The following is a 25,005-nucleotide window of genomic DNA, read 5'->3' as shown; positions in this document are numbered from 1 at the left end:
TACTTCTCCCCTGAGCTCTCTGTATGTTATATTTCACAGTTCAGGAATGTATTTCAATCTCTTCCACAGAAACTTTCAGAATCAAATGAGTTTCCCCGCTAATAGTCCAAAGTTGAAACACTGTTAAGTTAATTAAGAAGTGAAGTTAAGTCGCTCCGTCGTGTCCAACTCTTTGCGACCCCATGGACTGTAGCCCACCAGGCTCCTCTGTCCATGGGATTTTCCAGGCAAGAGTACTGGGGCGGGTTGCCATTTCCTTCTCCAAAATACTTACCAAAAAAGAACTTGATTGCCACTGTATCTCTCATAGCGTGCTCTTGTAGACATCAATCTATTTTTTAAAAAGCAAAAAATTTTTAAATTATCTTAAATTGTTTTAATAATTAACAGCTACCACAACAGAAAGTTATCAGATCTACCACTGAGTTTTTCACTAGAGTTTAAAAATATAAACATCACACACATACAAATCTGTTTAATAAATACAAATTTGCTTACATTTAAAAATACTCTATTACTAACATTCTAGTTTTCAATTTTCTTCTTTCTTCTTGATACACTTATTTGACATATACTAACATCTGAATTGATGCTTTTCAACTGTGGTGTTGGAGAAGACTCTTGAGAGTCCCTTGGATTGCAAGGAGATCCAACAAGTCCATTCTGAAGGAGATCAGCCCTGGGAGTTCTTTGGAAGGAATGATGCTAAAGCTGAAACTCCAGTACTGTGGCCACCTCATGCGAAGAGCTGACTCAATGGAAAAGACTCTGATGCTGGGAGGGATTGGGGGCAGGAGGAGAAGGGGACGACAGAGGATGAGATGGCTGGATGGCATCACCAACTCGATGGATGGGAGTTTGAGTGAACTCCGGGAACTGATGATGGACAGGGAGGCCTGGTGTGCTGCGATTCATGGGGTCGCAAAGAGTCGGACACGACTGAGCGACTGAACTGAACTGAACATCTGAATAATGTTACACAGAAAACAGAAAATAATAAATCCTAAACAGTCATATTTTAGCAATTTGGTCCATAGTCAGAAACTTAAAAGAACAGCCAGAAAAGTTATGGTTGAGCTCGCCATTGGAAAGAAAACACAGTTTAATCAAAATTTATGCAAAGTTACAACAGTTAGTACTTACAGCACTCAAAAGTGCTTTTACAAATATAATCACAATGATACAAGGTGGCAAGAAAGTGAACTCATTTTATAGAACAGAAAAATGAGGTTCAGAAAGTTCATGGGTACTGTCCGCAGGAGCTTATACCCAATCGAGAGTCTCGCTCCTTCTACTTTAATAAAATACCACATCATACCAAGTCCATCTTAAGCATTTTATATAATAAATATCAATACAAAGTACAAAAAGAAAACAGTTCTGTTTTCTCTAGATAGCACAGACTGAGCACTGTACGTTGCTTTAAATATTCTCATTTAATCCTCAAAATGTTGTAACAAAGTTAATCTTTTTATCCCTATTTTATGGAAGACTAAACTATAGCTTAGATGTTAAGACTTGCTCAAGGTCCCCTGACTAAGAAAAACTGGAATGAGAAGGGCCAATTGCTATGCATAGCCTATAAAAAGCCCCTAAATGATTTGGCCCCTGCAACTATCTATCTGAACTCATTTGAATAAACCTCTTAGCACATGCTCTCAGAGCATCACACTTACCGAAGCTGATGTTCCCTGAGATTTGATAATATTTCCATTCCATGAAGATAAGAATAAATAGTATTTAAGTCCTGTAAAACAGAGAAGATTTTAGATTAGTAACTTTGAATACTGCTAAAAATATTTTCCCTGGTGTGATTCTGGCCTGTGTGGCTGTTTTCCTCAACAGTAGTTGTTTATTTCCACCTGGCTTCTCTCCCACCTAAGTGCATGCCTCCAACCCATGGACATGAACCCCTTGAGGCCCAGAACTATCTTTTTGGTTGTGAACTAAAGGCTGACAAAGACTATCACTTTAAGGTGGATAATGATGAAAATGAGCACCAGTTATCTTTAAGAATGGTCAGTTTAGGGGCTGGTGCAAAGGATGACTGCACAGTGCTGAAGAAGAGGCAATGAATCATGAAGGCAGTCCAATTAAAGTAACACTGGCAACTTTGAAAATGTCTATATAGTCAAAGGTTTCCCTTGGGGGCTTTGAAATAACACCACCTGTGGTCTTACAGTTGAAGTGTGGTTCAGGGCCTGTGCATATTAGTGGACAGCACTTAGTAGCTATGGAGGAAGATGCAGTCAGAAGATGAAGAGGAGGAGGATGTGAAACTCTAAGTATATCTGGAAGGCGCTCTGCCCCTGGAAGTGGTAACAAGGTTCCCCACAAAAAAGTAAAGTTTGCTGCTGATGAAGATGATGATGAAGATGGTGATGGTTGACAACTTTGATGAGGAAGCTGAAGAAAAGGCTCCAGTAAAGACATCTGTATGAAATATTCCATCCCAAAATGCACAAAAATTAAACCAGAATGGAAAAGACTCAAAACCGTCAACACCAAGATTAAAAGGTCAAGAACCCTTCAAAAACAACAACAACAACAAAAAAAACAAACAAACAAAAAAAAAGAGAGAGAAAAAAAATTCTAAAACGCTGAAAGGACCTAGCTCTGTAGAAGACATTAAAGCAAAAATGCAAGCAAGTGAACAATCTTGGGCAGTACTGGTAAATTAAACCCAAAGATGGGGAGAGAGGAAAAAGAAAGACAAACATAGTCTGAACTGAGTACCAACAACAATCCAGACTGAAGTCTTCTATTTTCATCTCAATCCCCTTTCCTGATCGGCCACCCAACCACGCTCCCTTCCAAGCTGGAAGCAATTTCTTGGTCTCCTAAGGCTCTTCTGACTGCTGTGATTCAGTGAGCCTTACACTTTGCTTTCTATTATCTGTGCACCTGCCTCACTTCTGACCACGTTTTAATCACCTTTGCATTTCCCTAGCTGCTCAATAAGTATTTAATCAAAAAGTTAAAAATATAATAGAAAGAAAAGAAGTCGCTCAGTCATGTCCGACTCTTTGCAAGCCCATGGACTGTAGCCTACCAGGCTCCTCCATCCATGGAATTTTCCAGGTAAGAGTACTGGAGTGGGGTGCCATTTCCTTGCCCAGGGGATCTTCCCAACCCGGGGATCAAACCCAGATCTCCCACATTACAGGTAGACACTTTACCATCTGAGCCACCAGGGAAGCCCTATATACATATATATACACACACACACACCCATCCACCCAGTGAACAGTGAACTCGCTCAGTCGTGTCCAACTTTTTGCAACCCCGTGGACTATAGCCTACCAAGCTTGTCTGTCCATGGGATTCTCCAGGCAAGAATACTGGAGTGGGGTACCATTTCCTTCTCCAGGGGATCTTCCCAACCCAGGGATCAAACCCGGGTCTCCCGCATTGGAGGCAGACGCTTTAACCTCTGAGCCACCAGGGAAGCCCCTATATATATATATATATGTATAAAATATATATATAATGATATCCCACAATTATGTAAGCTACAACCACTTATGACACAATTGTTACCATGGAAGAGTCACAAAAATCTCTGAATAACAACAGATCTGAAAAGGTTGAGAATTCCCTCAACTCATACAGGAACCCCTCCTCAGCATGGTTGACAAACAATGCCAGAAATCAAAAATTCACTATTTCATACCAAGGTCTATTTCACTTTGAAATATATGTCATCTCTCTTCTTTAGTGACCTTCAAACATTCGAAAAGTTGTCCCATCCTCTTAAATCTTTTTTTTTTTTTAACCTCCAGATAACACAGTCTCAGTATATGCAGGTTCCAGATCTTTAAGCATCCTAACTGATCTCCTCTGTGGAGATGACTCTGCTTGTTCTTACTCCTCTTAAAATATGGCTTTCTTAAAAAAAAAAAAAGTCTCTTTCAAACAGACTGAAGGGGCTTACCAGGTGGGGCATTGGTCAAGAACCTGCCTGCCAATGCAGGAAATGCAGCAAATGCAAAAGATGTGGGTTCAATCCCAGGTGGGGAGGATCCCCTGGAATAGGAAATGGCAACCCACTCCACTATTCTTGCCTGGAAAATCCCACAGAGGAGCCTGACGGGCCAGTCCATGGGGGTCACAAAGAGTTGGACCCAACTAAGCATGCACGCACACACGACACAGCGTTATTAGTCAAGTGAAGGGTTAGTTGCTCAGTCATGTTCTTTTCCTCTCTGAAAGAACTGGGAAATGTGTCTCTAGCCCTTATTCAGACAATTAGATATTAATAAATCCAGGTTAATACAGAGGTACAGTACAACTTCTAAGTGCAATGGCATAGCAAAAGGAAAATGTAGAAGCAGGGAATATTCCTGACGGAACACAGGATTTTACTACAGAATGCTAGTGCACAGCAATTACAAATAAGCTTAAATTCCTTAGAAAAAAATGTACTTCCTTATTTTCTTACAAGGAGTAATGTCTTTATACCAAGGCAGACTGCTCCCAAACACCACCCTCCCTCTTACTGACATGTAACTATCCAAGAATTATCAGATGACAAAGAAGAAAAAGAAGACACAACCGCTTTTTTCCCAACTAAGAAAACATGCAACTAAGACAACAAGAAGTCCTAAGGAAAAAAGCAATAATCTCTGATTCCAAAGATTACAACTGCCAATTAACCATGATGGATTCCATGACTACGCATATCGCTGTTAAACCCTTAGCAAAATAAGAGTGAAAAAGATTTTTAAGTATATTTTTTTAAAAAAGAGACATGAACAGATTAAAAGAGGAAGCTAACAAATTAGTCTATAGACCTAAATAAGGTCTATAAAATTCTATAAGACAGCAGATGGAGCAGTGATATGATAAACTGTACTTTTCAAAGAGGGCTACAATGACGTCTTATCACATATGCTCTTTTGCAATCAGACTTTGTCACCCCCTCATCAAAACTGACAACTAGGCACCCTCCCCACGGATCTGAGTTTGGTCCTGTAATTTGTTCTGATTCAAAGAATGTGGTAGAAATGAGGTTGTGTAACTTCTAAGATTCAAATATCCTGAGACCATCAACACTGTGAGGAAGCCCAAAATAGCCTCACTGAGAGAAAAAGGCCAATGGAACAGCACCAAAGTACCAAATATGTGATTTTTTCTGAGACCAGACGAGCTGAATGGAACTAAGAGAATGATCAAAGTCAAGGTTCTATGGGGCAAAAGAAATAACCTCTCAGCCAAAACCTTCTGAGTTGGGATAATAAGCAGAGTACTGGCAAAAGTCTGGTTCACAGTGAGCTCTCACTGAGCCTGCAGACCCACCCTAATAGTCTCTCTCCACTCCCAAAGTTTATAACTAGATTTATACAACTGGCAGTTAGAATAACGCTCACAAAGGATCCTATGAGTAAAAGCTGTCATGGTGGAAAGGGCTAAGTAGACCCTCTGTGTGCATGCATGCTAAGAAGTCGCTTCAGTCATTTACAGCTCTGTGTGAGACCCTATGGACTGTAGCCCGCGGGGTTCCTCTGGCTGTGGGATTCTCCAGACAAGAGTACTGGAGTGCACTGCTGTGCCCTCATCCAGGGGATCATCCCTACCAGGGATCAAACCTCTCTCTCTCTTAGGTCTACCTGCACTGGCAGGTGAGTTCTTTACCATGAGCACCACCTGGGAAGCCCTCTGAAACTGCCCCATTCCCCAGAACAAGACAGTAAATAAAAGACAATATTGCTTATCCAAAGGGGCAAAGAAGCAAAGACTAATGCCACCAGTAAAGACTTTAAAGTATGCAGGGTGCCGGTACTTCCCATGCATAATCTGCAAAAAGCAGATAGATCCTAAAAACTGACTACAGACTGCCAGACACTTAACCAAATTTAAGCCCTGGGCACAACTGCAAGTTCCAAACATAATACTGTTGAAGGAACTATTTAATTAAGCTTCGGGTGTTGATTTGGTCAATGTATTCTTTTCCATTCCAGTTAGTAAAGTAAAAAGTACAAAAAACAGCAACTGTGTAGAACCATATTAATTTACAGTTTTGCCTACGGGCTATTTTAACTTTCTCAAGTTTCTGTCGTAATATAACCTGAAAACATCTAGACCACCTGACACATATACATATTTTGCTCACTGGACAGAACCAACAAGAAAATAAGCAAGAGGTACCTGGTACTGTGGAGTCTTGGAGAACACACTCAATTCCAGAAAGTGAGATATTAATTCTATGAGGGCTCCAAGACCTGCAACTTTAATGTCTCAGGGGTGCAGTGGTCAAGAGCATTACAAGACATCCCTCCAAAGTGAAACACAAACTGACGAGACTTAAGCTTTCATTCAAGGTGGCAAAAAAAGGGCTGGACTTACCTTCCACCTAAAACAACAAAAAGTCATAATAAATAAATAAAACAACATTTTTCAAGAGATAAAGACATCAATTTAAAAAACAGAAAAAAAGACAGTGACACTTCAAGAGAGGGGAAAAAAATGCTTGGTGGTGTCTTGAGAAGAGGGATTCCCAGTGGCTGAGTGGTAAAGACTCTGCCTGCAATATGGGAGACCTGGGTTCGATCCCTGGGTCAGGAAGATCCCATGGAGGAGGGCAGGGCAACCCACTCCAGTATTCCTGCCTGTAGAAACCCATGGAGAGAGGGGCCTGGCAGGCTACAATCCATAGGGTCACAAAGAGTCAGACATGACTGAAGTGACTGAGCACATCTTGAGGATTACCTGGCCACCAGGGAGGAGAATGCAGCTGAAGTTTGCAGAGCAGGATAGAGGAAGTGCATAGGAAAAAAGAATGTTCTGCAAACTTCCAGAGGGTTTCACTTGAGTCTTAGGTTGAGTACCAACCATTTTAAGCACAGGAAGAAATTTCTGAATTCAGGGAAAGAATCACCTTAAGGGATTAGAATAGTGGTCCTCAATCAAGACTGATTTTGCTCCTTGGGTGACAGTTATGTCTGGAGACATTTGGGACTGTCATCATTTTTGAAGGGGTAGGGGAAGTGCTCCTAGCATCCACTGACCATAAGCCAGAGGTGCTGCTAAATATCCTGTGATGCCCAAGACAAAGCCTTAGAATAAAGAATTCTCTGCACCAAAACAATAGTTCTCAGGTTGAAATTTCCTGGATTAGAGGAACAATACCCAAAACTCACACTGGAACCAGAAGAGTTGCTACTCCCAACAGGGAGACTGAAAAAAATCTCATAATTCAGAACACATTTAGTAGAATACTCAGGAGCCTTTGGATTCAGTATTGGGGCAAAATTAATGCCTCATTAAATGCTACTCTGGTGCTACACAGCATAGTTCAAAAAACAGCCCCAAAAGGGTCAAAAGAATTTCCAAAGTACTTAACTCTGCCCCAGAAAAATAAATATTTACAAGAAATAAAAAATACCTAGCACATAAAAAAGTAAACTTCACAATCTCTGGTAGTCCATCAAAGATCATCAGGCATGCAAAGAAACAGGAAAAATGACCCATAATGAGAAAAAAAAAAAAAAACAAAATCAACTTGGTAATTATCAAATAACAGAATTCATACAAAAAGACATTTAAAAACTTATTAAAACTATACTCCTTATGTTCAGGAAAATATAGAAAAGATCAACCATATAAGAAGGGGTATTAAAAAAAACTCCAGGACTTCCCTGGTGGTCCAGTGATTAAGAATCTGCCTGCCAAAGCAAGGCAGATGGGTTCAGTCCCTGGCCCTGAAGATTTCACATGCCACGGAGCAACTACTGAGCCACAATTACTGAGCTCACGCTTTAGAGCCTGTGAGCTGCAGCTACTGAAGCTTGTGCACCCCAGAGCCAGTGCTCTGCAACAAGCAGCCCGTGCACCACAGCTAGAGTAGGCCCCACACGCCCCAACTAGAGAAAGCCCAAGCGCAGCAACAAAGACCCAGTGCAGGCAAAATAAATTAATTTTTTAAAAACCAAGGGGAAGGAAATCAAAATGGCAGATTTTAGGAGAAGTCTGAACTCATCTCCCCCAATGAACACATCAAAAATATCTATTTACATGGGGAACAATTCTCACTGAAAACAAACTGGAGACTGGCAGAAAGGCTCATACAACCAAGGCTGTAAAGAAAGATCCACATGAAGTCAGGTAAGAAGGGAAGAATCAGGTCAAGACCTGAAACACAAACTGGGAAACCTAGCGCTGGGGTCCAGCACCAGACAGATAAGTCCACATGGCTGGCTAGAAGACCAGTGGGACTAGCAGGGGGTGCTGCGAGAAATCTAGACTCTGCTAGTGAAGAGCATGCACATGCTTGCTTGCTTGCTCTCAAAACAAGATGGAGAAAGCAAATGAAAATGTCAGAGACTCCAGCTGGCTTCCTACATCGGTCCCAGAGTGTACCCTGGCCCATGCTGGGGGCAATTTCAGCCCCTCTTGCTCCACAGCACAGCTCCCCACTAGGGCAAAGGCTGACACTGTCAAGGAGATTAAGTCACTGTGACAGAGTCAGTTCAGACCCAGCACTGCATCTGAATGGGGTGAAGGCAGTCACTACTGGCGTTCGTGGGGACAGAAGGTCAGAAGCCGCCTGAACTCCAGTGTGCTGGGACTGCCCCAGCATGCACCTGGACCTACACTGACTGCCCACTCTGGCCCCTTGTGCTTCAACACTGCTACCCTCTGGGGTGAAAATGCCAAAGTTGGGAGGGATGAGGAGACATGCTTAGAGAAAACAGAACCAGCTCAGACCTAACCTTAAGCACTTCTGCTTCAGTACCTTGGAAACTTGGGAAAAAGGATTTCCACCCTTGGTCCTTCTATTTAACATAGTATTACAAGTCCTAGGCACAGCAACCAGACAAGAAAAAAGAAATATAAGACTAAACTGGAAGAGAAGAAAAACTGTCCCTATCTGCAGATGGCATCATACTTTAGAAAACTCTATAAAGACTCCATCAAAAAACTGTTAGAACAATGAATTCAGTAAAGTTGCAAGATACAAGATTAACATATAGAAACCTGTTGCTTTTCTATACACTAATAATGAACTACTACAAAGAGAAAACAAGGTAAACAATCACATTTGAAACTGCATGAAAAGAATAAAATACCTAGGAATAAACTTAACCAAGGAGGTGAAAGGCCCATACATTCAAAATCATAAAACACTGATAAAGGACATTGAAGACAATAAAAAGAAATGGAAAGATGTTTTGTGCTCATGGACTGAAGAACTAATATTGTTAAAATGTCCATACTACCCAAAACAATCTACAGACTTAATGCAGACCCTATCAAAATAACCATGATATTCTTCACAGAACTAGAAAAAATAATCCTAAAATTTATATGAACTGCAAAAGAACCTGAATAGCCAAAGCAATCTTGAGAAAAAAGAACAAAACTTGAGGTATCATGTTCCCTAACTTCAAACTATACTACAAAGTAACAATAATCAAAACAGTATGGTACTGGCTCCAAAAAAAAGACACAATAGATCAAGGAAATAGAATAGAATTTCTGGGTTAGAGAACCCAAAAGTAAACCCATACACCTATAGTCAATTAATCTAAGTCAAAGGGAGCAAGAACATACAATCAGGAAAAAGACACTCTCTGCAATAAACTGTGCTGGGAAAACTGGACAGCTACATGTAAAAGAATGAAATTAAAACATTTCCTCAAACCATATACAAAGAAAACTCAAAATGGATTGAAGACCTAAATGTAAAATCTGAAACCATAAACTCCTAGAAGAGAATATAGGCAGAACACTGACTACAGAACTCTCTGTAAATCAAAGCAATAATTCTTTTGTATCTGTCTCCTATGGCAACGAAAACCAAAGCAAAAATACATAAGACCTAATTAAACATTCAGTTCAGTCACTCAGTCGTGTCCGACTCTTTGCAACCCCATGAATCGCAGCACGCCAGGCCTCCCTGTCCATCACCAACTCCCGGAGTACACTCAGACTCGTGTCCATCGAGTCGGTGATGCCATCATTAAGAGTTAATAAAAAAAACTTTCTATTTTATGTTGGAGTATAGCCGATTAACAATGTTGTAATAGTTTCTGGTGAACAGGGAAGGGACTCAGTCATACATATAAATGTATCCATTCTCCCCCAAACTCCCCTCCCATCCAGGCTGCCACATAACACTGAGCAGAGTTCCATGTGCTACACAGTAGGTCCTTGTTGGTTATTCATTTCAAACACAGTGTACATGTGCATCCCAAACTCCGAACTATCCCTTCCCTCATCCTTTCCCCACCCAAACCATAAACTCATTCTCTAAGTCTGTAAGGCTCTTCCTGTTTTGCAAATTCATTTGGACAATTTCTTTTGAGATTTCACCTATAGGGGATGTGATATAATGTTTCTCCTTCTCTGTCTGACTTACCTCACTCTGTATGACCATCTAAAGGTAAGAGCTTTCGCACAACAAAGGAAACCATCCATGAAACAAAAACAATCAACTGCTCAATGAGAGAAAATATTTACAAATGATATGACTGACAAGAACTTAATATCCTAAATATATAAATAGCTTATATAATTAATTATCAAAGAATTAAAACTCAGAAAATGGACAGAAGATATGTAAGACATTTTTCCAAAGAAGATATACAGGTGGCCAATAGGCATATGACGAGATGCACAACATCACTAATTCAGCAGAGAAATGCACATCAAACCGCAATTAAACACTACCTCAGTTCTGTCAGAATGGCTATCACCAGAAATATCACAAATAACAAATGCTGGCAAGAATGTGGGAATAAGAGTCCTAGCAAGGAAAGGGAATATAAATTAGTGCAGCCATTATGGAAAACTATCATAGGGCTTCCCTGATAGCTCAGTTGGTAAAAAATCCATCTGCAATGCTAGAGAACCTGGTTCAATTCCTCGGTCAGGAAGATCTGCTGGAGAAGAGATAGGCGACCCACTCCAGAATTCTTGGGCTTCCCCTGTGGCTCAGCAGGTAAAGAATCCACCTGCAATACAGGAGACCTGGGTTGGATCCCTCGGTTAGGAAGATCCCCTGGAGAAGGGAAAGGCTACCCACTGCATTATTCTGGCCTGGAGAATTCCATGGACTCTATATATAGTCCATGGGGTTGCAAAGAGTCAGACACAAATGAGCGACTTTCACTATGAAAAACAATATGGAGTTCCCTCAAAAAAAGAAAAACAGAGCTACCATATGATCCAGCAATTCCACTCCCAAGTATACATCTGAAGAAAATGAAAACACTAACTCAAAGAGATACATGCACCCAATGTTTATAGCACTATTATTTACATACAATAGCCAAGATACTGAAGCAACTAAGTGTCCATCAACAGTTGAATAAAGACGTGGTATGTGAATGTGTGTACACACACATATGTGTACACATATGGAATACTGCTCAACCATGAAAGGAGTGAAACTTTGCCATTTTAAAGAACATAGATGGTATTATGCCTAGTGAAATAAATCATACAGAAAAAGACAAATATCATATATTATCATTTACATGTGGAATCTAAAAAATAAAACTTATGAATACATATAACCAAAACAGAAACAGACTCACAGATATAGAGAACAAACAGTTATTACTGGTGGGGAGAGAGGCAAAATAGGGCTAGTAGACGACTAAGAAGTGCAAACTACTAAGTATAAAACAAAGAAGATGCAAGGATGTAATGTACAGCATAGGAATAGAGCCAATATATTATAATGACTGTAAATGGAGGATAACCTACAAAAATACTGAATGGCTACGTTGTATGTATAAACTAATACTGTAAATCAGTTATACTTAAATTTAAAAGAATAAATATAAATAATTAAAACACAGGGAGAAAAGACAAAAAAAAAAATCTGAACAGAGCACCAGTGAGACAGGGAACAACTTCAAACAGTCCAACAAAAGTATAACTGGAGTTGCTGTGAAGAAAAAGAACAAAAAAATAATTTGAAAAATGGTGGAAAGTTCTCCTTCTTTGACAAAAACTATGAGCTTGCACATCCATAAGGCTCAACAAAACTCAAGCACAAGAAATATGAAATAAACAATAGCAAAGCACCTGAACTGCTTAATAAATGATAAAGCAAAAATTGTAAACGCAGGTAAAGGACATCCCTGGTGGTACAGTGGATAAGAATTCACCTGCCAACACAGGGACACAGGTTCGATTTCTGGTCTGGGAAGATCCCACATGCCACAGAGCAACTAAGCCCGAGTGCCACAACTACCGAGGCCGCACTCTAGGGTTCGTGAGCCACAACTACCAAAGTCCACGTGCCTACAGCCTGTACACTGCAACAAGAGAAGCCACCGCGATGAGAAGTCCATGCACCACAATCAAGAGCAGTCCTCACTCACCACAACTAGAGAGAGCCTGTGTGCGGCAACAAAGACTCAGGACAGAAAAAAGAAGAGCAGCAGCTAGAGAAAGAAGGTAAATTACACACTGTGAATAATAATTAGAATTACAGAACACTTCTAGGCAGAAACAATGCAATCCACACAATACTGTAGTAACACACCTTTAAAGTCACAAGAGAAAAAAAAGTATCTAGAATACTCTTCCAGTCAACATACCTTTCAAATAGGAAAGCAAGTATTTTTCATATATACAAAGATTGAATCAATCAATCACCAGCAGACCTGCTCTACAAAAATTAAAGTCATTTCCATAAAAGAGGAGAACAATACTAGATGGAAATCTGGAGCTATACAAAGGAATGAAGAAAACTGGAAATGGAAACTACAAATATAAATCTTTTTCATTATTAAAAAAATTGGCTATTTAAAGAAACAGCAACAACAATGATAACGTATTATGAGCTTTATAATATGTGTACAAGTCAAATGCATCACAATAGCAAAGGGCAGGAGCTAAAAATGTAGGTATAATATTGTAAGGTTCTTTATTATATGAGAAACAGTATAATATCACTTGAAGGTTGTGGTAAGTTTAAGATATATACTATAAACCTTAACAAAACTGATAGTTTGCAGATTCTTTTGGATTTTTTACTATACAATAAAATCTCCTGTGAACAAGAACAGTATTGTTTCCTCCTCCATATATATAATGCAGGTAATTTTTTCCCCTAGCTTTAATGCATGAGCTAGGGCTTCCAAAACAATGGCTGGTAGGTGTGGTCATAGACTACAAACACAGCTGCTGGGGCCCCACCCTTTTAGTTAAGAGTCATCATAACCTGGCTAGACACTCACAAAATGCCTATCTCATGGAAATGTGCTTGTTAATTTCTGACATCAAGACAACTTTTAGTGGCAAACAAGTTTTCAAAACTGTAACACAAAAGGTTATGTCATGACAAACAAAATTAGAAGTCCCAAAACCTGATCTGCCAGATGAGGGCAGACTAGAGTCCAGGAGTCCCAGAGTTTTCTGAGATTCTCAAATGAACTATGTCATATAATTTCCTGTTTTCAAGTCAGAGGATATCTTTGGTACGTCACTGGCGATGGTACATCAGTAGCTGACAATCAGGAATTCACTTTTCAATTTTAAAGTCTGTGAGAATATAATTCACAAGTTTTTTAATACATATGGTTCTCCAGTTCTCTGCCTGAATAAAGGCTGACAAAGTTTCTGAACTTTAGATTCTGCAAGTCCTTCTTCAAATATCTAAAAGTTCACCCTTTATTGGTCTCCAATCTTCTCTTCAACAATTTGGTCACTTTACATTCTGTTCTCCAATGGCATCTGTAAATGGTGACCGCAAGGATTTGCAGAGAAGTATTAGGATTATTCCTGTCAGGAGTTAGCAAACTTTTTCTATAAAGGGTCAGATGGTAAACATTCTAAGTTTTCTGGGCCATAGGGTTTTTGTCACTACTACTAACCTACCTTGCCTTTGCAGCATAAAAACTACCAAAAAAAAAAAAAAAAAAGGTAAATGAGTAGGGGTGGGTACATTCCAACAAAACTTTAGTTACAAAACACCTGGTAGGCTAAATTTGGTCCCTAGGGAATACTCTGTAACGGCCTAATGTGTGTTTGTGTGTTCAGTCATACAGTCGTGTCCGACTCTTCGGGATCCCATGGACTGTAGCCCATCAGGTTCCTCTGTCCATGGGATTTTCCAGGCAAGAATACTGGAGTGGGTTGCCATTTTCTACTCTAGGGGATCTTCCCAATCTAGGGATCAAACCTATGTCTTGGGTCTCCGGCACTGGCAGGATTCTTTACCACTGTGTCACCTGGGAAGCCCAACTTCTAATGCATATGGTCAAAAATATCTACCAAGGAAGTCAAGCCATGAATGAGGTGGAAACTGCAAACATCAGATTTCCACCTTTCCAAGCTTCCATAAAACTACGGCACAGGCATATGACCCAAGTGCTACCCATCAAATATACTCATCACAGACTTTTAATCGAGTGATACCAAGAAGCAGGACTGTGGTTGAGGCTCTGCCAACACGTGCACTGCACAGTGCACACGCTCAGCACTGCAAGCTACGCTATCCATGCGTTCAACGCCAGCAGCAGTATGTCTTTACCAAATATGCCGTAAGGAGTATGGACCATGACAGTCCAGCTCCACGTCTATTTCTCCAGCATTCCCACTATCCTTTCAATAAATTCCTTTCCTCTAAATTGACCAGAACTGGGTTTTTCTGCATGTAAGTTACAACCTAAAAGACTCTTACAGTAGCACCATCATCATCACTTGGGAACTTGGCAAAAATTAGGAATTTTCATACCTAATGAATCAGAATCTCTGGGGCAGGCACTAGCAGTCTGTGGTTTAATGAGACCTACAGGTGGTTCTGATACACATTAAAGTTTAGAACAAGTAGTTTATTCGTAGGATTTATGCCACTCTGGGGGATTCCCAGGTGGCCCAGTGGTAAAGAACCTGCCTGCCAATGGAGTTGCCACAAGAGACATGGGTTCGATCCCTGGGTTGGGAGGATCCCCTGAAATAGGAAATGGCAACCCACTCCTGTAATCCTGCCTGGAAAATACCATGGACAGAGGAGCCTGGAGGCTACAGTCCATGGGGTCAAAAGAGAGTCAGACATGACTTAGCGATTGAACACACGCGCGCACACACGCCATTCCAGGTTATCTAGCTGATAACCTATCAGAGGAGGGACATAGCACTGAGATGTCTAGTAAACCCTGGTCCCTCCAGAGCACCTGGTTTTAGGGTCACAAGATGCTAAGCATTTATGAAACAACAGAAAATCATCTTTCAGAACAAAGGATGGTTTTAATAGCAAACTGATAAATTCTCTCATATGATGTGGTTGGTTATGGGTTTTGGTCTACATGGGACAATAAGTATTTATAGTTGTTGACTGTGTAATGTTGGTCTTAGAAAGGGGTTTCTTGTGGTTTCTGCACCAATTATTGCTGACACAGGCTTAAGGTACTGCATTGTTTGTCAGGCTGCTGGTGTGTCCAAGATCAATAAAAGCTATTATAGATACCAAAACAACCGCGACAGAGGCAGACTGGAAGTCTTACAGACATTTTTTGGTAATAAAAATGTAAATGCTATATTTAAAGCAATGTTATTTACATTGTGCACTTCAAAGTTGCTCTACTGAAACTCAAAAAGGGAAATCATGAAGAAGATGGAAAACTAGGAATTTATGACATTCCAGATCAGTAACACCTACATCAGACCCTGGTTCTGTAACTACAAAGTAGTGAAGAAATTATCCAGGGGCATGAGGTCACAAAGAGTCAGACAGGACTGAGCGCACACAAATTAGAAGAACAAATACCAACTCAGGATTAGAGAATAAAAATAATTAGTCCCATTTGGGCAAAAAGGTGAGGAAATGGTGATGACTCAGCACGTCATAAAACACATCAGCAATACCCTCTCAGCCAGTCAGTTATGCGAGTGAAGGTGGACAAGCTGAGGTAGGTGAGACCAATGTCATCCTACAAGCTGCCCTTCAACGACCCACACCTAATGCATTCACTGTAGGTATATTCTATGGCTTTTCAATTTCACTGTAAAACGGCATATTCAATTCATGTTTGTAGCTCTGTATGTATGAGGAATTCATAATTCTGTTAAGTTCAGTCGCTTAGTTTTGTTCGACTCTTTGTGACCCCATGAACTGCAGCACACCAGGCCTCCCTGCCCATCATCAACTCCCAGAGTCCACCCAAATCCATGTCCGTCGAGTTGATGATGCCATCCAACCATCTCATCCTCTGTCGTCCCCTTCTCCTCCTGCCCTCAATCTTTCCCAGCATGAGGGTCTTTTCCAATAATTCATCTCTTTGCATCAGGTGGCCAAAGTATTGGAGCTTCAGCCTCAACATCAGTCCTTCCAATGAACAACCAGGACTGATCTCCTTTAGGATGGACTGGTTGGATCTCCTTGCAGTCCAAGGGACTCTCAAGAGTCTTCTCCAACACCACAGTTCAAAAGCATCAATTCTTCGGTGCTCAGCTTTCTTCACCATCCAACTCTCACATCCATACGTGACTACTGGAAAAACCATAGCCTTGACTAGACAGACCTTTGCTGGCAAAGTAATGTCTCTGCTTTTTAATATGCTGTCTAGGTTGGTCATAACTTTCCCTCCAAGGAGTAAGCGTCTTTAATCTCATGGCTGCAGTCTCCACTTCTGTTAAGTACATACTTCTAGTTAAGTGCTATGGGACTTCTATCTCCTTCCTCAATGCTGTACCGAGCAGTGTGCTGCTCTCAACAGCTGTATATCTCAGTTCAGCTGTTCCACACACGTTTCTAAAACTAAACTTGGAAAACTCAAATTGGAATGCTTAGAGCAAGTCTGAATTTTTCTATTTCTCAAAGTCTAAATCTAGTGAATTTCTTACCTATGAAATGCTTGTGATCACAGACAACATTCAATACAACATCAATTATCTAAATCATTCATCAACCAAGGTATTTTACTCATTACCTCAGCAATTAAAAAGAAAACTCTCAGGGGATTCTCTGGTGGCCCAGTGGTTGAGAATCTGCCTTACAATGCGGGAAATATGGGTTCAATCTCTGGTTGGGGAACTAAGATCCCACATGCCATGAAGCAACTAATAAGCCCATGCCCTAAAACTACCGATCCCGCGTGACACAACCAGAGAGCCTGTGTGCCACAACTAAGACCCAATGCAGCCCAGTGACTAAGCGCTGAAGAACAAAACAGAAACCCTCTCAGGATGGATCTCCACGGCCAATACAAACTCAAACTCAAGATACACATATTCTGCAGCTACAGTTCTATAATCAAAAGTTATGCTGAAGGATCTTCTCCAGATTATTTTTAGGCTGCCTTCAGCTAACAGTGCAGCTAAAAAGTTGGAGACAGCTGTGTTTCAAATCCTGCCTCTATCAGTTATTAACCATATAGCAATAGATAATCTGCTTAACATTTATTTTTTGTACAACTGGGAATGTAAACAGCTTCTTTTCAAACATAAATTTTTAAAATAAATCTACTAAATGTGTAGCACAGACACACGGTAAAGGTTAACAAATATTAGTCTTACGTTTTATGTTTCATTATGAAATTACAAAAGTTAAATTATATCAGCAGACTATTAAAACTATTTGAAAGATTTTCAGCAATATCTCCAAGTTAACATGCCCATACATTAAATATAGAATTCCATTCCATTGGTTTTATCATCCATGAAGGTGTAAATATATTCTGCAAAATGGCAATGAAAAGCTGTAACACTTACCACACCTGAAGCTCACACCACAGATTCTAAATGCCATTTCCTACTAAAAGGTACCTGTTTCTAGATATATGGCTAATTTCTAGTAGTAGGGCAAGGAAAGTAAAAGCCTGGAACACTTTTTGGGCCAGAAAGTAGGGTATTACTTAAAGACTCTTTCTTGTTGTTGTTTAGTTACTGAGCTGTGTCTGACTCTTTTGCAATCCTACGGACTGTAGCCCACCAGGCTCCTCTGTCCATGGGATTTCTCAGGCAAGAATACTGGAGAGGGTTGCCATTTCCTGCACTGGGGATCTTCCCAACCCAGGGACTGAACGCGCGTCTTCTGCTTGGCAGGCAGATTCTTTACCACTGAGCCACCTGGGAAGTCCTAAAGACTACTGGATCATGCCAAAGTTCTCAGGAGGAGGAGGGTGTAAAGTAGGAAAGGTTCTTCCAAACAGAACATCAGCTAATAAACGGATGGAAGGAACAAACAGCCTACCCTTTCCACTGCTCACTGAACACTGTTACCTGGTGGCCCCGCAGCACCTCAAATGCAATGTACCCAAAGCTAAACTGACTGTCCATCCCCCAGCTGTGTCTTGCTCCTAGCTTCCCTCATTTAGGTGACAGTACTCACCTTCAACAGCTCATGTGAGCAATCTGTCAATTCTACTTTTTAAACATCTCCATTCACCATCTCAGCTGAAGAGATTCAGAGTCCTTCCCTGGTGGCTCAGACAAGAGTCTGCTTGCAGTGCCGCAGACCCAGGTTTGATCCCTGGGTCAGGAAAATTCCCTGGAGAAAGGAATGGCTACCCACTCCAGTATTCTTGCCTGGAGAATTCCATGGACAGAGGAGCCTGGTGGGCTACAGTCCATGTTTATACATCATCCAATGTTTATCTGCCTTCTTAGCACAGTAGGCAGCACTTCAGTCTCATAATGTGAAGGTCCTGAGTTCCAACCTCAGTGAGCACAGTTTGGGCTTCCCTGGTAGCTCAGCTGGTAAAGAATCCACCAGAAATGCAGGAGACCCTGATGTCAGGAAGATGTGTGGGAGAAGGGATAGGCTACCCACTCCAGTATTCTTGGGCTTTCCTGGTGGCTCAGACGGTAAAGAATTCACCTGCAATGTGAGAGATCTGGGTTCAATCCCTGGGTTGGGAAGATTCCCCTGGAGAAGAGAATGGCAATCCACTCCAGTTTCTGGCCTAGAGAATTCCATGGACCAGGGAGTCTTGCAGGCCACAGTCCATGGGGTCATAGAGAGTCAGACACGACTGAGCAACTTTCATTCACAACAGAAAACAGCCTTCTTGCCTCTAGTCTGGCACCCTATAATCCATTCTTCAGAGCGCTCCCAGAGTGATCTTTCTAAAAAGAAAATACAAACTTAACAAGGAGAACACAGTCCTTCATGTTCCGAATCCTGACCATGCCTCCAGCCTCATCTATTTTACTACTTAGTCTTGTCCCACTATTCCAGCTACCCAGGCAATGTGCATGTTCATACCAAGCTCATCTGTGGCCCTGAAAATGCTGCTCCCTTTTCTGGAAAAACATTCAGTTCCTTCTTCACCTAACTTTTATATATTCTAATTTACACTCAAGTCAGGGTTCCCTTTGGAAAACAATTTGAATGGCACGTGCCTAGCCTTTACTCCTCTCCCCCAACAGCCCTCCTACAAACTCCTGAGCATCTGATATGTGCAACTGTCATGGTACTTAACCAGGCGCTATTTTAATTGTCTGTGTACTTGTCTATCTCCCCCTCTAAGAATCTTTTATGCCTAGCACTTAAAAACGGGACTTGAAAAATACATATCACACAAACATTCATTAGGAAGTCTTCTACAAAAATGTATGCTTTCAAGTCTGCCTCAGAGAGTCATCTGAGGAGCTCATAAGCAATCCAAACTCCAGTTGGCACCTGTGACACTTATGAACTCTTCTTTATGATAAAGTCTTCTTGTATTAGTTGAATGCTCTTAAGAAACCAAACTAGAATAGACTATCAACTTCTGAAAACAAGTCATAAAACAGAACGGTATTAAAAAAATCACGTAACAAACACACCTGTTTTCATTCTACATAAAACTTGAGAAATATACACTTAAATAGACACAGGCACCTTAAAATATTATACTTCATACAATACAGGCAAGATTAAATAAGAGGCATTTATTTAGGAAAATATTAGGCTCTGTATAGATATCAATAAGAAACAAAGAAGATCAAAGCTTAAAATGTAACCTAAAGTTCACTGATAAAGAGAAAGCACTGGGGCACTACTGGACAAAGGAAGTAAATGATGAATCATGTGACCCTGAGCAAGACATTTTACCTCTCGCAAGTTTAGTTCCTTTATCTGTATGTAATCCACTTCACCAGCTCTTGAACCATCAGCTGAAGTATTTTTGGAAATCATATATGCGTACATTCACAAATACTTGCTAGGTGGTGCTGCTGCTTCTGCTACGTACTAAGTGCCCCGTCCACCAAGTCCCACGGTCTCTGCCACATGTCAAAGCTGCCAAAGTTTCCGTTTGGGGCAAATAATGGAGAACATCAAACAAGGGCTGCTTATGCCTTCGCAACCTCAAGTTCTTAACAACGAAGGGGCTCCTTCAGTTTTTACCTAAGCCAGATCTCAGTTTACACCAGCTAGTTCAAGGTAAAGCCAAAAGGCAACTACAATGTTACAGAGCTCACAGCTGTACATGCAAGAGTATGACTTTGTCAGAGTCAAGTTCACCACACCTGGCTGCTACTGCTCTGCAGAATTCTCTCTCAGGGAAGCTCCTTATCACTCAAAACCAAGATTTTATGGTGTCGAAACTACTGAATGGCCAGAGTTTTGTTATTGTTTTTGCTTTTTTCTCACGTTGGGGATCTCCAATACAGATATGAGGTGTCTTGGAAGAGCAATTATCCAATAAAGGCCCCATCCGGGTCTAGTATTCCCTTTCTATACAGTTTAGTTTACAGACGAAGGTCAGAGGGCCCCGGCTGCATAAATAAGTTCTTGCTTTCCAAGGAGCTCTCTAAATGTGCACCTGCTGTTTTAGAAAAACACAACAGATCTCTGTTCTGCCACCCTTAACGATGCACACAGTGACTCCCTCAAAATTCTGAGTACAATGGTGCTCTTTTGCCAATTCAGAAGGAAAAAAAACCCTAAACTGTACATTTAAAGACCATTATTCTAAACTATGAAAAAGATTTAATAAATAATTACAAGAACACTAAACTTTATATTCTTTCAGTCCAAGCCCCCTCTAAATTTTGGTAACACAAACAAGCTAGATTTTTTATAAAATGATTTTCTGGATTGTAAATAGGCAATTACATTAACATCTAGCTGAGCATGAAATATTCGCCCAACTAAAGTTTAAAGTCATATGCTTCAAAACACATGGAAAGGTAAAACTGGCACTGCAGGTAAAGCTGCAAATGTGTTTTAAAGCCATACAAAAAGAAGTTCCTCTTTCAAAGTATGACTTAAGTTCCTCTATCTGAACTGTCTTTGAAGAACTGCCAGGTAAAACACATAGTTTCTTTATGGTCAGTGTACATTATTTACATCTTAATAAGAGAATATTAACAGCAAATTTTGCTCTGTGCCAAACTTCAGTCTTTTTTCCCCAGCACTTTAAGTATCAGACCAACAGAAATTACTACTAGAAAAACATGAAAACAGTGTTGTTCAGATTCTTTTCCTTTTTAGAGTCATTCACTCTACAAATATTCGGCTACCTACCACGTAACAAGTACTGCATGATGGAACTGGGAGATAAAGATACAGCCACTGTCTTCAAGACGCTTACAATCCAGCCAGGGTGAGCGAGCCAGCAACCCTAACACAGAACAAGAAATGCTCTGAGACAGGAAGGGACACAGAGGAGTGGGAGATCAGATCTCAGCGAGCCGTCGGCGTTTGTCAAGTGAGAGGATGGTGTTCAAGACAAAGGAAATAGCAAACTAGCATGTACGGCTACTGCTGAGTGTTCATTATGGTTGGCACCTCGTTAACTACTCTGGGGCTTCCCCGGTGGCTCAGAAGGTAAAGAATCCAGCTGAAACACAGGTGACCCGGGCTGGATCTCTGGGTCAGGAAGATCCCCTGGAGAAGGGAATGGCTACTCACTCAAGTATTCTTGCTTGAAGAATTCCATGGAGAGGAATTCCAGAGGAGCCTGGTGGGGCTATATAGTTCACTGGGCAGCAAAACTTTACGTATCTCATTTAGTCCACATAACAATCCCCCAAAGATATTCAATCTTAAAATTAGGTAACTTTTCCAAGGTCACTAAAATTCTCAGTGCTATAGCCCAGATCTGAAGTAGGCATGTTTAAATGCAAAATTCCATGACTGTAAACACTTTTCCATCCTACATAAAAGCAGAGACAGGGAAAATGGCACAATGGACATGTTTCTAACCGCTATCTATATATCATAATTACTTAAGGAGTATAGAATTACTTCTATAAATACCAATGCTTGACACTCCGTTCCAGAAGACTTTAATTCAAGAAATGAAAGATGGGCCTCAGCATTATTTAAAAAAAAAAAAAATTCCCTAGGCTGAGAGACATATGAAGCCCAGGTTGAAAAATACTGTTATGACACTCACATTTCTCTGATCATCAGTGATGCTGACCATCTTTTCATGTTTGTTGGCCATCTGTGTGTCTTCTGTGGAGATATGTCTCTTTAAGCCTTCTGTCCATTTTTTTCATTTGAGTTTTTTTTTAATTGAGTTGCATGAGCTGTTTATATATTTTTGAGATTAGTCCTTTGTCAGTCAACTCATTTGCAAATATTTTCTCCCATTCTGAGGGTTGGCTTTTCACCTCATTTATGGTTTCCTTTGCTTGCAAAAGCTTTTAAGTTTAACTAGGTCCCAACTGTTTATTTTTGTTTTTATTTTCATTACTCTAGGAAGTGGGTCAAAAAAAGACCTTGCTGCGATTTACGTCAAAGAGTGCTTTACCTATGTTTTCCTCTAAGAGCTTTGTAGTGTCTGGACTCACATTTAAGTCTTTAATCCATTCTGAGTTTATTTTTGTGTATGGTGTTAGGGAATGTTCTAATTTTTTTTTTAATTGAAGGATAATTACTTTACAGAATTTTGTTGTTTTCTGTCAAACCTCAACAGTCATAGGTATACATATATACCTTCCCTTTAGAACCTCCCTCACATCTTCCTCCCCAGGAGTGTTCTAATTTCATTCTCTTACATGTAGCTGTGAAATTAAAAGACGCTTGCTCCTTGGAAGAAAAGCTATGACAAACCTAGACAGCATATTAAAAAGCAGAGACATTACTGACAAAGGTCCATATACTCAAAGCTATGGTTTTCCCAGTAGTCATGTGTGGATGTGAGAGTTGGACCGTAAGGAAAGCTGAGTGTCAAAGAATTGATGCTTTTGAACTGTGGTGTTAGAGAAGACTCTTGGGAGTCCCTTGGACTGCAAGGAGATCAAACCAGTCTATTCTAAAGGAAATCAGTCCTGAATATTCATTGGAGGAACTGATGCTGAAGCTAACGCTCCAATACTTAAGGCCATCTGATGCGAAGAACTGACTCACTGAAAAAGACCCTATGCTGGGAAAGACTGAAGTCAGGAGGAGAAGGGGACGACAGAGGATGAGATGGCTGGATGGCATCACCGACTCGATGGGCATGAGTTTGAGCAAGCTCCAGGAGTTGGTGATGGACAGGGAAGCCTGGTGTGCTGCAGTCTATGAGGTCACAAAGGGTCGGACACAACTGAGCGACTGAACTGAACTGTCCAGTTTTCCCAAGACCACTTACTGAAGAGATTAAGTCTTCTCTCCATTATCTATTCTTGCCTCATTTGTCATAGATTAGGTGACCACAGGTGCATGGGTTTACTTCTGGGCTTTCTGTTCTGTTCAGTTGATCTAAACTACAATGAGCTATCACCTCACACTGGTCAGAACAGTCATCATAAAAAAATCTACAAACAATAAATGCTGGAAAGGGTGTGGAGAGAAGAGAATCCTCCTACACTGTTGGTGGGAATATAAAACAGTACAGCTACTATAGAGAACAGTACAAAGTTTCCTTAAGAACAGAGCTACCATGTGTCCCAGCCATCCGACTCCTGGGCATACCTGAGGAAAACCATAATTCAAAAAGATACATATACCCCAATGTTCACTGCAGCACTATTCAGATTGGCCAGGACATGCACGCAACCTAAACATCCATCAACAGAGGAATGGACAAAGAGTATGTAGTATAAATGGCAACCCACTCCAGTGTTCTTGCCTGGAGAATCCCAGGGACGGAGGAGCCTGGTGGGCTGCCGTCTATGGGGTCGCACAGAGTCAGACACGACTGAAGCAACTTAGCAGTATATATATACAACGAAATATTTCTCAGCCATATAAAGGGACAAAATAGTGCTGTTTGCAGGGATGTGGCTGCATCTAGAGACTGTTGCAAAGAGTGAAGTGAGTCAGAAAGAGAAAAACAAATATTTTATAATATCACTTATATGTGGAGACTTCCCCGGTGGCTCAGACGGTAAAAGTGTCTGCCTAAAATGCGGGAGACCTAGGTTCGATCCCTGGGTTGGGAAGATCTCCTGGAGAAGGAAATGGCAAGCCACTCCAGTATTCTTGCCTGGAAAATTCCATGGACGGAGGAGCCTGGCAGGCTGCAGTCCATGGGGTCGCGAAGAGTCAGTCGGACACAACTGAGCAACATTTACTTTACTTTACTTACACGTGGAATCTAGATAAATAGTACCAATGAACTTATTTGCAAATCAGAAATAGAGACACAGATGTAGCGAACTTACTTACAGGAGGAAGGGGAGCAGGGCGGGTGTGGGATGAACTGGGAGACTGGAATTGACATACGTGCACTACGTTTAACTGACACACACGCACTACTACATATACGTAAGGTCACGACAGAGCACCAAGTAGAGCTCCTTGTACCATACAGTAGATTCTCATTAGTTACCTATTTTCTACACAGTAGTGTATGTATGCATGGTTTGAACCCAATCAGAAGTGGGCAGAAGACCTGAACAAACATTTCACCAAAGAAGACATGCAGATGGCTAAGAAACAGGAAAAGATGCTCAACATCACTCATTATCAGAGAAATGCAAATCAAAACTACAATGAGGTTTTCACCTCACACCAGTCTGAATGGCCATGGTCAAAAAAATCTACAAACAATAAATGCTGGAGAGGGTGTGGAGAAAAGGGTACCCTCTTGCACTGTTGGTGGGAATGTAAATTGGTACAGCCACTATGGAGAAGAATATGGAAATTCCTTTTAAAAAACTAGGAATAAAACTACCATATGA

At 40.8% G+C, this 25,005-nt stretch overlaps 1 protein-coding gene across 5 annotated transcripts in view; it reads right to left on the bottom strand.

Moving 5' to 3' along the window:
- The window catches only part of RAPGEF6 (Rap guanine nucleotide exchange factor 6), a 220,554-nt gene that overhangs the window by 186,697 nt on the left and 8,852 nt on the right, over positions 1 to 25,005 (bottom strand). For all 5 annotated transcript variants that reach the window (XM_069591597.1, XM_069591598.1, XM_069591601.1 and 2 more), the window contains exons 2-3: positions 1,677 to 1,747; positions 275 to 331 (exon numbers count right to left, since the gene is read on the bottom strand). In XM_069591597.1, the coding sequence (XP_069447698.1) occupies positions 275 to 331; positions 1,677 to 1,747 (128 nt within the window). The remainder of the gene's footprint in view (positions 1 to 274; positions 332 to 1,676; positions 1,748 to 25,005) is intronic.

The sequence above is a fragment of the Ovis canadensis genome, chromosome 5 (assembly GCF_042477335.2).
Source record: "Ovis canadensis isolate MfBH-ARS-UI-01 breed Bighorn chromosome 5, ARS-UI_OviCan_v2, whole genome shotgun sequence".
NCBI classification, from domain to species: domain Eukaryota; kingdom Metazoa; phylum Chordata; class Mammalia; order Artiodactyla; family Bovidae; genus Ovis; species Ovis canadensis.
This window is presented reverse-complemented; position numbering and strand designations above follow the sequence as displayed.